General features: G+C 36.6%; 1 protein-coding gene across 1 annotated transcript; it reads right to left on the minus strand.

Annotated features, from left to right (window-relative positions):
• Positions 1-3,033: 3,033 nt before the first annotated feature.
• On the minus strand, positions 3,034-5,033 carry LOC131043903 (UNC93-like protein 1). Its single transcript, XM_057977138.2, has one exon. It carries the CDS (start codon positions 4,628-4,630, stop codon positions 3,257-3,259), a length of 1,374 nt encoding a protein of 457 aa, XP_057833121.1. The 5' UTR covers positions 4,631-5,033; the 3' UTR covers positions 3,034-3,256.
• Between the last annotated feature and the right edge of the window lie 8,421 nt (positions 5,034-13,454).

Here is a 13,454-nt window from a genome sequence, read left to right on the forward strand (position 1 = left end):
TTCCATTAAAATTCATATGCAATACAATTGACGACTTGTTACATTGTTTCTTTGGCTAGGTTGTTGGAATTTGTAAATACCAAAGCTCGGAAGCATTTTACAAATAAACAAAATTAAAGAGGTGAGCTACATGAAACTTCTTATTAATTCACAGGACAGGTGACATTCACATTTATTAAACCTTCTTTGGGACCTCATAAACATATTAGCTATAGAAGAGTGCTTATTGATGCACTACTCTTGTGTCTTTACAGTTGGAGTCCATGCTGCGACCAGTCTCATCATGTAATCGAAGTTTAAAAGCTGATACTGCTCAGGGAGAGAAGGGAAAGCAAGGTGTGGTTGCTATGCACTCTAGTATGGAAAGTACCTTCAAATCAGAAGAAAGGGAAAGAATCTCACATAATATTAATTTGATGACTCAGACCTCGTCAAAATCAATTGATCGCTCAAACAATTCTAATGAAATAAACTCGAGAACATTTGAACCTAATGACGATACCCTAGCATTGACAATAACAGAAAGTGATAGTCGAGCTTCTAGCAACAGTGATAGTCGAGCTTCCAGCAACAGTAGTTTGTTTGTTGGCGGTGCTGGATCTTCTGATGGCTCTTTCAAGCTATGGAAAGAGGATACTGAAGAACTTAATGATTCAAATCTACCGACACCCACTCGTGAGAGTTCCCCAGCACATTGGAATCAGCAAAGTTTGAGATGTATTGTAGAAAGCCAATCTTCCTGGAAATCATCCATTCCATTTGGTAGGGGCATTCAAGAAGAAACAGATGAAAGTGCATTTTGGGCATCTGAACCTGTGAATGCAGTTACATACTATCAAGAGAAATTTGGACGGAAAACGTTTTTTAGCAATAACAGGCTGCCTAGCCCTACTCCATCAGAAGATAATGAAGAGGAAGCAACAAGTAATCAAGGGCTGGAAGTATCCTCATACGTTGCTAATACACTTCCAAAACAAGTTACAGAGGAGAGCGAAATGAGGCCTACAGGTTTTGATGGGAATTTGTCGTTTCTTTCAGCTAAAGATTGTTCTGCTCCATTGAATTCAGATGTTGAGTCCAGAGATGTGAAGCCAGGAACCCAAACCTGGTCTACCGTGAACCTTCAACCGCTGGTTTTCCAGTCTAAAGATAGTATGGGCGCAGTTGAATTGAGGAGATTAATAAATTTAACAGCTGTGACTTCTAGGAAAGCTCTAGCAAAGAGCAGAGATCCTAGGCGGAGAGTCACTGAATCTGAGTTTTGTACAGTAGATCTAAATACGCAGCCTTGCCAGATTGAATCTAGTATCATCACAAAAGAACAGGCTGAAGAGGTATCACTAGATAGGAAGCACAAGGCTGATGCTGATCTTATTGAGGATTGTAATCATAAGCGACAAAGGAACCTCTCAGCTCACCATTTGTTTCCTAATAATTTTCCAGTGATGATGTTTGAGAGTGGTGCATGGCTAGAGGAAAACACTGTTATTCCATCATCTAGTGACTGGGATCAAACATTAGAAATGGAAGTAGATAGCACAGGAACCATTATCAGACCCAATGATTTACAAAGTGATTATAATAGCATCTCTGATGCAGACATAGAGCACTCAATCATTGAAAATGGAAATTTAAACAAGAGACTGAAGTGAGTCTTTTTATCAGGCAAATGTGGCAGTGGGCCCTACATATTTAGAGAAAATTTGTGTTGATCTGTGGTAGGCTGGAGAGTTTCAGAAACGGCAGATGAAGCCTCGTGCCATATGTTACGCAGTTAACGAGTTTTCTCTTGGCGGTGATAGATTTTTTTGGCAATACAAATATTTAGCTGTTTTTTATCCTGGCATTACAAATATTTTCCTTTTTTTTTAAGTTCTAACTTCAAGATTGTAGGGAAAGTTAGGAGTGAACACATCACATACACGTGTCAGAGCAGGAGTCAATTACACTAACCTGTCGGTCACAGCCAACGCCACATGCTCTGTATCCTTATTTTAATCCTGCCATTATTACAAGGGATGGCAAATCTAAGTAATAATCTATATTTCTTGATTTTATGTTCTACCTGATACAACTCGCCATGATTATGATGGCAAATCTAAGTAAAAATCTATATTTCTTCAGACTGGTCTAATTCTGATTGACATTCTCTATTACTCTGGCTGTGTTGTAGATATATTCATGCATGTAGGTGTTTCAGGATTCTTAATATTTCTTAGCTTTTATCTTTTGAAGCTCTGCATCTGGGTTTGCCATGGAAGATGAAGAAACAGGGCAGCTTTTTAAACCATGCAGGATGTGGGATTAGACAAGACCACAACATATATATCTCAATTCTAGAACATGAGGTAACTTAACATAACAAATAATAAATGACTTAGGGCACAATATGTAAATGAGATAAGATTAAATCTCATTAACAACTAAGAATTCTTAGAAAGATTCTTAAACATAAATAAACCAAACATGCTAGGTGAACTAGTTAGATAAAATACTTTATTTCAGGCAACAATTCTTATATGTATAACTCAAATTAATTATAAATCTACAAACTTATTTTTCAAATATTATATATAATTCAGATGTGTCATATACTAGATTTAAGAACTTAAGATAAAAAAACATAACAACGTGAACTTTTTTGTCATTTTCCTTTAATGAATTCACTTGTTTAGAGGTCACTTATTAAATTTAAGTATCCCAATCTTTCCTCTTAACATGGCCTGGCATTGAACCAATACTGTCTAACTTACAAAATTTCACAAGAAAAATAAATAATAAAATATTATTTTAGGCAGCATCATTTAATTATTTCTTAGTAATATTGGCAACAATAAAACAAACTCTCTTGTCAAAATAGACTTTTGAGATATGATTCATAATTTTATAATTTAATATAGAAATAAAATAATTATTATTAGAAAATAGAAGAATAACACAGTAAATTGTTGTTATTAAAATAGAAAAATAACACAGTAAACTGTCAATAGTTCTACAAATGACACTGTTGAATTTGAAATGAGGACACTTGTTAAAAAGCAATACACATTTGCAAGCATGCTTAAAAAGGAGGAAGAGAAAAGACTAGTTCTAGAAACAGAGCCAAAACAAAGCCTTGAACCAGTATGGTTTACAATTCCTAACCAAGGCTTGCATTAGCAGTTCTTTCATCAAATTAGATTGTGTTGAATGTGTGGTGTTCAATAGTCATTCTGGTTTTTCTACAGAGTTTTTCTGCAACTGCATTTGAGCATTTTTATCTTTTTACTGATTCATCCTCATCTCCCATGTCTCCTTCAAAATTACCCACAGGAGAGGGTTTATCATGGACAGCCAAGGCAACAAGAACAAGCAAAAGCGGATAGCTGATGGTAGTAAGACACCAGTTGATTACCAGCTCTGCTACTGGAGAAGTTTTATGGGCATCAACCTGCCAAGCAACAGCTGCTCCTGCACTCTGCACACCTTTGTAGAATCCACTGTATCTACTTAGAGTCTGAGGGTCATCACCAAGAGCCCCAATCATCCAGTAGACCAAATTTTGGAATATGGCATCCAAAAGTCCATAGGAGAAATACAGGACAAGTGGGCCTGCATAAGAGGCCCCTGAGTTCTTGAAATCAAGATTAGGGTTTTTCCCATTGTATTTCAGTTCATTGGCAAACCCACCTCCCCATATGGCTGTTCCAATCAAGGCAACTACAGCCACACCCATATATCCTCTTTTCTTCCTGCTCTGGGAACCATTGTCAAGGATATACCCAATGCCCACAGATCCCAACATCTGTGCAGCCCAGTAAAACACATTATTCAATCCCTTGGTCCTTAATGTGAACAACTTACCATTAACATGATTGAATTGGTAGGTGTAAAAGAAGTTACTAGCCCAAGAAGCAGGGAATAGCAGAAGCATCTTCCAATCTAAGAACAGTTTGAGAATTTCCAGCAACTCAGTTGTGGGATTGGAATACTTCATAATGCTCACTCTAGTTCCATCATTCCTGACCACTTTATGGGCTGGAAGCAGGGTTAGAGTCAGAAGGGCACCAAAACCCATGAAGCACATGAATCCTATGTATGTTCCATCATTAACACTCCCTGCAGTTCTGTGATAATTTGATATGAAAGGAATGAAACCTCCTACCACACCTCCAAGATTGAAAATGCTCCAAAACAAGGAAATGTACCTGCCCTTCTTGTCCTCTGTTGGGTATGAAGTCATGATGGCACCCTGGCCTGCCCAAAGCAGTCCTGCTCCAATACCCAGAACTGCTCCTGCAATTATAGCAAATAATTGGTGCTGGTTGTGATTGTAATACAGAAGTGATCCAGTAAAGAGCACATAGGTGGAGCAGCCTATAAGTAAGGTGAGGCGAGTGCCTAGTATGTTGTAAATTCCTCCACCCAAAATGCCAAACACTGCAAATGTTGTGTAGAGAGCAGTGTTGGCATTGTTGACTGCCTGAGCATTCACCTGCCCTCCACCCCCCATTCCTTGCAGAGCATTGAACATGCCAGGACAGCAAAAGCACACCAATCCAATCAAGATCACTTGAACAACAGGGGAATTGTACCGAAACCCTTTGGAAGGAATTCCTTTATTTGCTTGAGCTTCATTATCTAAACCCATGACTGATATCAATCTGTCTGCAGGAACAGATTTGTGAGCAAAATAATTCTAAAGAAAAAGGATACCTCTGCAATTAGAAAGTGAGGAAATTCCAAACTGGCTACCAATGAGATACTTTGAATTTCCACAGTGATAATTATTATGAATCATGTCTTCCATATATAGCTATATATACATTGAATTTCATCATTCTTCTGAAGATCCCTACGAGTGTTTATTAACTTCAAATTGTCTGGATCTGGGCGTCTTTTCCTTGGAAGCTAAGCCGGCTTGCTGGGTTTAATTGTATAGTATTTGGGCGTCTTTTCCTTGGAAGCTAAGCCGGCATGCTGGGTTTAATTGTATAGTATTTGTTTTGACGGCACTGGCACGATGTACATTGTCAACGGTTTGTAACCGCCTGGAGCTTGGCTCCATCCCTGTGGTAAGCAAAGAAGATGGTGATTTAATCTGGATATATGTATAAGCTTAGGATAGTGAAGGGGTCGTTGAGTGATAGGGGAATTTTATTTTTTATGTTAGACATTATGGTTCAAATTTCCTTAAATAGAACAACTGAGTATAGAGAATTAGGAAGAATAATTACAGTATAGAAAATTAGATTTAGGAATTGGAGTATATGTGGAGTAGAAGGAAGATGTAAAAAGAGGAGTCAGTGGAGTGAATTATAAGATGAAGAAGATTGCAAGATGAATTGTAGATTCAAAGATTTTTCTGTTGGGAGAGTATGTATGTCACGGTGAAGAAGTCTACAAGTTGAATCATAAATTTAGAGATAATTTCATTACATTCATGAGTGAGACAAGACATCCTCTAAAGTGAAGGTACTTACAAATTGAATAGTAAATCCATAAATATGTTCTACAAGGTAAGGGAGAATTAGATTGAGTAGTATCTCCATAATTATGGGACGTGTCTATTCTAGCTCCAAAAAGAGAGTACGGATTGACTAACATGCATGTTAGTTGCGCGTTTTACACTGTTGATTTTGCAATTAACGGTTGCGATTGACTAACCTGTCACTAACACGCTGTACAAAATATCTGTTTTGGAGCTAGAATAGCTGTGGCCATAATAATGTAAAGGGTCTTGACCTTCAATAATAGATCTTTACAAGAAAAGGAGGCTAAGAATTTGAAATTTATTTAGTATTGTTGTTGATAATTAAATTATCTATTAATGATATTGTAAGAAATTTTTATTTTATCTAGAGTTTATAAAAGAAGAAAAAATCACAATTTACAATAAATTTATTTGTCTTGAAAATTACGATATATTATTGACAAGGACAATAGTTTTTATATTAATAAATAAAAAAAGTGATCGGAATATTTGGAAAATATTAAAAAATAGAAAATTTAATAAGAAGTAATTATTGTGAGATTTTAAGATAGACAAACTTGAAGCTAATAAGACATGTATTGTACCATATAAAATTGAACTACATTATATGGACTCTTATAATTCTAGTTGTCTTTTTTTTTAAATGCATTATTTTAAGATAATAATCGAGGACGTTTTGTGGGGCAACCTACTCAAACAAACAATAAATCATATCAATTCATGGGAGATGACAAATTATAAAAATGATTAACCACAAAATTAAACCAAGAGAAACTAAACTAGACCCATGAAAGATTGGTGGCAATAACAAAGACATGAAAGCATTCTAAAGAAAGTTAAATGATGCCCTACAGACCATTAATACCTCTCCACTAGGCCAACAACAAATGCCTCACTATCATCCTTTCTATCCAATCAACGTAAGTGAACATAACTTGCTTTGACACAACCTCTCCACCACTACACTCTGAACATGAAATTTTGGATTTACTCAAGATTCAAACCTCTTCCCCGCCCTTTTCAACATACCACTAATAAAACATGATGTAATATAAGGAATAGTAACCTTCAAGGTGCCTTGATGATGTGAGACCAAAATATACATAACCACCAATTATAGACCCTAGCAAAAAGAGGTAATCCCTTCAATATCCCCATTAACAATTTGAAGCTCCTCTCTAAGGCTCAAATCTCAATCTCAGAATCTACACCATCACTACTCCCAACCTTTTTAATATTGAAGTCTGCATATTCTAGTGTCACTTGGTCTAGGTAGAGCAAAAACAACTCTAGTACCCATTTTAAACCTCCATAGATGGAATCATCATTTTCAACTTTGCACAAAAATCCTCCACAATTAGCACTCATGATCTTATAAATCAATTATCTTTGATATCAGCATTCCTCCCCCCAATGTCCCCTCATTGGGGTTGACTGGTGTGGGTTGTCCTATTGTGGATAATACTTGTATTCTAAGAGTTACTCTTCTTTGTATGAAAATTGAAATGGTTTAATTAAGGAAGTGGTTCGTGTTCCTCCTTTTGACTCCTTGTCCCCTTGCAAGAAAATAGTGTATCCTCTTCTTTGAGTTTAGGGGACATTTCTAAACACATCTATATGTGCTATGATTTGAAAGTGCATTATAATGCTAATTGTTTAAAGAATTTTTGGATTTAAACCATTGTAGGTGGTGATCCAGCTCCTTGAAGGCTCAATGCCTTTGTTTTGTCATTCCCTTGTGTGGGGCTTTGTAACTTGTCTTTGTCTCTTATCTCTTGATATTTACTTTTGTCCATACATGTTGTAAAGTAAATTTCTCGTTTTTTAATATGAACTTGACCGTACCAATTTATAACTCCAATAAAAATATTTACCATAATCAAAACAATCCCATTACAATATCTTTACAATTATATAAATTAAATTTTCTAAATTTTTAAGATTAAACTCATTTCCAATCACACCTAATAATTCAACAATCAATTTAAGTTACCAACAAATGAATATAATCAAACTTATAATCCGCATACCAATATTGACCTTCATGGTAAGTATCACATCAACGAGGTGCAGGCCGGCTCTTTTGTTGTGTGATTTTGTGCATGGAGTCGCTGGTTTACTCTCTGGCCTTTTGCCAAGCGTCGAGCTCTCAAGCAAGACATCAATAATATAATATATACATATTATACTTATACTTACTGGCACCAATTAAATGCAAAGCCTGTCACTTTCCAGTGACACCATTCCTAATCTATGCAGTTTAAGTTGGAGGAATATAAAACAAATTCGTAAATGATATAAAAAAAAATATTTATTCTGTTTATAAATCTTTCGTACGTTAAATTATCTACAGTAAAATGATAAAAAAAAATAGAACATCAATTATATGGATGTTTCTATTTTGGCTTCAAAACGGCAGTACAGTTTTACATTTTGATTTTGCAATAAACGACTGTGATTGACTAACACATTGCTATCACGCTGTACGAAAAATCCGTTTTAGAATCAGAATAGCCGCGGCCCAATTATGCTACCTTCAAAACCATCTCCAAACATTAGCAGACCAGAATTCGAAAATCTCCACTCTGTATAAACATTAGATTTTTTATTCTTTAATGCTGTAATATATAAACATGTGTAAATCATTGTACTGTTTTTATTGATCAAAATTTACTTTGAATCGTTATACTGGATGATCAAGAAACAACTGTCTTTATAGAGCTGGTGGAATTGTAATTCATTTTCATATTTTATAATCATTTGCTATTCTTATTAAAATATTAAAAACTTGTCACTTGCTTATCCCATTCTCTTGACGTTACTACTTTGCTCAAGTTGTTTTATATAAGCATTGCACATATATGAAGGGCCTGCAAATTGATTAGTATTCTTAAGCTTTTGGCCTGAAAGAGTGACGTAACATAAACAAAACAAAGCATGGTGTTCACTTGCTCATTAATTTGTCTATGTCTGTGTCTTTATCTGTAAGCCTTGTATTTGTTCATGTATTCATCTGCCTTGTTTGAAAATCCTCTTAAGTACTTTGTAATAAGTTAATTACTTTACATGTTACAGTTAAATTGGATATAAAATTGAGTTGCCAATCTAAGCCTATGAATTAGTCACCTTACTTGTTTATATTTTAAGGAATACCCCTTAAGTCTAATAGAGATTAAAGGAGAAAGGGAAGAGATATCTCTCAGGTGTCGATCATGTCTAACTTTGGTTTTGGTTGTCTCACTGTTTCATGTATTAATGGTCATTTTAAAGTTAACATGTCCCTAAATTACTTACATTCTTAAAGTACAATTACAAACTAAGTTATTTGTGTAAAATGGGAAAAAAACCAATATAAGGGTTGTCATTATCAAGGAAAAGGTAGTGTTGTTGTCAAGTTGATAACCCTAACATTTATAAATAGTAAGTTTATGCATGTAAATTTTTGTTTTGTCATCCTACATCAATGTAAATGGAAAAGAAACTTAATCTCTTAACCCCATTCATTGACAAATCTATAAATTGAGTACATTTGTTGTTGCCTTTTGATTTATGATATTATTACATGGGTAATTTTAGAGATTCATTGAAATATTTTTTAAAGAATAGGTAATTCTTGGGAATATGAGAAATTTGTGCAAATATTATATCCTAATAGTGGATATTAATATTTAAATTTGAGTGACAACTATGTAGAGCAAAGAATGAGTGAAGAAGAATAGTGATAAAAAATAATACTATCTCGGATATTGAAGGAAAGAGAAATATTAAATGGAAAGTCAAGAATTTAGGTGCATCTTAGAATCTCATATAAAAAGGCCCATGACGTTAATATAACATGTAGATCTTATCTTTTACTTATTGACTTCAACTTATTATTTTGATGTCTCTTATAAATAATAAATTTTATGTGTCTCATTTTTCAAGATCAATTTAAGAGATGGAAGGGGGTGTGGAGGAGAATACTAAAAAAGATAAAGGTTTCAGGTTTTCAAATCATCCAATTTCTAACCCCCTGGAATCCACTCAAGACCCACTACTTCAAATCCTAGAAACAACTCCATAGGCACCCTTCTTGAAAAATAAGAGGAAGAAGTCATGATATGTGGGGAAGCATTATGTGAAACCAAAATAAAATATGTAGGGAACAAACAAAAATTAATGAAACTTCTAATAATGAATTTGATTAATAAATGGCTCACCCTTAAGCTAATTTAACATATCTTCAAAATACCTAAAGAGCTACAACCCATGCCATAGAAACCTATCACATAGAGATAAAGGTAAGGAAAGAAAGACGAATCCTAATAGATCCATAGCCCAATGTAGGCCTAAAAGTCAAGAAAAGCAACATTGCAAAAGTTGCAAAAAGTTGCATGACAACTTTTCAAAGTTGTCATGCAACTTTTCCACCTAATAGGTCATAACCTTAGTTTGGCGTTGGGAACCCTAACCTTGGCACACACACTGAGGCAAAGACATTATAAATTGGTGCAAACCCTAAAATGAGGGGTTAAATGTCAGATTGTATGGCCAAAGGGTAAAGACCTTGACTGTGACTGTGTTTTTGTTGCCAGTCGGCACAAATGGAGCATTAAAAGGTTGACAATGGATTGTTTTGCAGACTAAACTGTGTTGAGAGACTTGTATTGTGTTTATACTTTCATTTTGAGCATTTAGGTTAGGTTTGTTGTACCATTTTTGGTGTGTTTGTAAATACTTTGCAAATTTCTTCTTTACTGTCCAGTTTTGGATTATTTTGTGTAAATGGGTTGACAACTCCTATCCCCATTGTGGAAACACCATGAAACCATGGAGAAGAGGAGTGCAGACCCTGTATAGTATCTCAGAGGAAGCAGGGCCCTTGAAGATGCAGGAAAGCCTTTCAAAGACCCACTCCTAGGTGAGACTAGATTGTGCCCAGCTAGGAAGGGTTAAGGTTGCAGAGGTCCGTGAGAGCAAGGAAGGACAAGGAAGGAGACACCCTTTGGAAGAGTTGTAGAGGGGTGTGTGGAGAATCATTGGTGAGAAGGAGGAGCTTCCACCAATCCATACAAGGTGGTGAAGACAGCAAACCATCACTGTGACCCTGGCAGGCCTAAAAACCCTCATAAAAACCCTCAAAAACCCCTAAATTCACCTAGGGTAGTGTACGGACACTTGGAGGCCCAAAACTAGGAAAATATTTGAGCCTTTGCCAAATCAATAGTAGTCCCTTTGGGAATTTTCACAAGTTTGGGCATCATTTGCAAGAGGGAGCCCTAAAAGTCCGGAATGGAGGCCTAATTGGGCACGTTCCTTGTAGCCCTATTTTGTAGGAAAGAAGCAAAATAGTGAGATCAGTAACAAATAGGAAGGTCAAAACCTCTTGGGGGCACATGAATGGATGGAGAACTATGTCAAAGACCTATCCTATCCTTGCTAGGACCTGAGAAGGTGTAGGAAGAGTTAAACCCTCATTAGCCTATGTGAGGGTTTTTGAAGCTTGTGAGTAGGTGAGACCTTAGGAGAAGAATCACATGTTGTTGGTGGGTGGATTGGGCAAGGTCAGGGGATTCCACAAGCAAGGGAAGTCCTAGAGACCCAAGGGTGTGTTTGGAACACCTGGTGATCCAAGGAGAGGATCAAAGAGCATAGACTAGGCTAGTCTATCCCATACCCATTCCCATCATTGATGTCAACTGATATGGAATGACTACCGGTATGAGTGATGTATGTGCAACACTGTCAAGGAGAAGTACAGGTTGAGATATATTTTATATCATCTTGTGTTGCAGGACACCAGTAAAGTAAGGATGAATGACCACTAGAGTCACTGGTACACAAGTTAGTGCCTGACTTGTGTGGATGGAATGGTAAGGTGACCAGTACTGGTACAATATATCACTAGTAAGGAAAGGATGTCAACTGGTAAGTGATGTGTTGACATGGAAAAGTTAGATCAACAAAGTGAGTGGTTGTCCGCCGACAATGCTCATGACCAGTGTACAAGTCAGATGGCCAAGGTGTTTGAGCTATTGTTTGTGATGAAGAGGCAGAATGCTACCTAAATCACATCAACACTAGAGGAGAAGAATGAACAGGTCACAGGTCACAGGTATGATGTGAGGTTGCAGAACAACAGGAGTCCCAAAGATGTCGTCACTATGGGAAGAGATGACTGACAAAGAAAGTGCCAACACCGAATCACATATGTTTGTTTAAAGGTTTGCTGCACAAATAGGGAAGTCACATAAGTGCATTGCAGGATGCAGAAGATAAGGGGTTACTTCACCGATACAGATAAAGAGTAGTGATTTTGTCACTTTGACAAACCAGTTGGGATATGATCAGAGTTGATCAAGAAGAATGCAAGGATGAACAGATGCAGATGTCTTCCTACTTTGTGGGAATGTGCTTGCTTTGGATAGACATGTTTGATGACCGGTTAAGGAGTTCCACAGGTAGTTAAACATAGTACCGACATGAGGAGTTAACCGATATAGTGTAAGATATTGGCAGGGTTAGTAAACCAACAAAAAAGAGGAACCGATAGAATGTTTAGTCGATGATCCTATCTGGCAGTTGGTTGACATGGATGTCGCATGGAGTCAAGGTGGCGAATTTGTATGTAGCGGTAGATGGAGTGTGCACTAATAAGGTAGTTGCACAATTGGTCAACATTAATGGTAGATCTCGTAAATCATGGGATGTGTTGTAAATTTGTTGCATAGGTTTGTGGCTTGAGGTCTGGAGGACAATAGAGAGCTAGCTCAGAGTGATTGAGGAGATCGAGACAGATGAAGGAAACCGCAAAACCAATCTTGGTGTTTGACCAAGAAATCAACTGACAAGGTAAAAAGAAAATTTTGAAAGATAGAAGGCGTGATCAAGAAGGCAAGATCTGATTGGATTTGGTTTGCCTCCAAGGAAGTGAGGAAACCCTAATCTCCCAATGTTTAAATTGTTTTTTGGCAAGAAAATTAGTTGATAAATATGGAAGCCAAAATCAGAGATGGTTGCCACTGGATTAGAGAGTAGAGTTGTTGCATAGAAGAAGAGAGTGCTACTATGAAATGATTGAGTGTTACTTATTCTTTTGAGAGAAAATCAATCAGGTACTCGATGAATATCTAAGAAGAGACTGAGTGTGAGGGAGAACCAGGTTGAAGTGTTCAACCTAGCAATGTCGAACCGGTAGTGGTTATACCAATAGAGAAGAAGTGAAGAAAACTGTGAAGAAGGCAAACAGTCGACCGACAGAGTGTGGACTGATATGGTGTGTAGGCTACATAAAGCCTTGTATGGATTGAAGCAAATACCTAGAGCATGGTATGAACATTTACACTCCCATCTTGTGAAGATTGGATTTGAAAGAATAAGTGAAGATAGCAATATCTATCTGAAGTCAAAAGGAGAAAAAATTCTAATCTGTGAAGTGTTTGTTGATGACATAATTTTTGGTGGAGATGATAAGATGAGCCATGCGTTTGCAGATGAAATGAAGAAGGAATTTGAGATGTCACTAATCGAAGAGATAAAGTTCTTCATTGGACTACAGATTCAACAAATGAAAGATGATATCTTTAGCACTCAATCCAAGTATTTTAAAGAGGTGTTGAACACCTTTGGCATGGAAGACAACAAACCGGTTGGTACACCGATGATGACCGATTGTAAATTGTCAAAAGAAGATGATTCAGCGTTGGTGAATGAGAAGGAATAGCGGTTAATGATTGGTAAATTGCACTATGTAGTACACAGCAGACCAGACATTGCACATGCAATGGGCATTGCTGCACGTTTTCAGAAAAGTCCAAGAGAATCCCACTTGGTAGCAGTCAAACGGATTCATAGATATCTAAAGGGAACTATAGATTACGGATTGTGGTATCCATAGAATAATGATTTCAATCTCAAAGTGTTTACCGATGTCGATTGGGTTGGTAATGTGGATGACCGGAAGAGCACAACCGATGGTGCATTCTTTCTCGATGGTAGACTA

This window comes from Cryptomeria japonica, chromosome 3, assembly GCF_030272615.1.
Source record: "Cryptomeria japonica chromosome 3, Sugi_1.0, whole genome shotgun sequence".
Classification (NCBI taxonomy): Eukaryota; Viridiplantae; Streptophyta; class Pinopsida; order Cupressales; family Cupressaceae; genus Cryptomeria; species Cryptomeria japonica.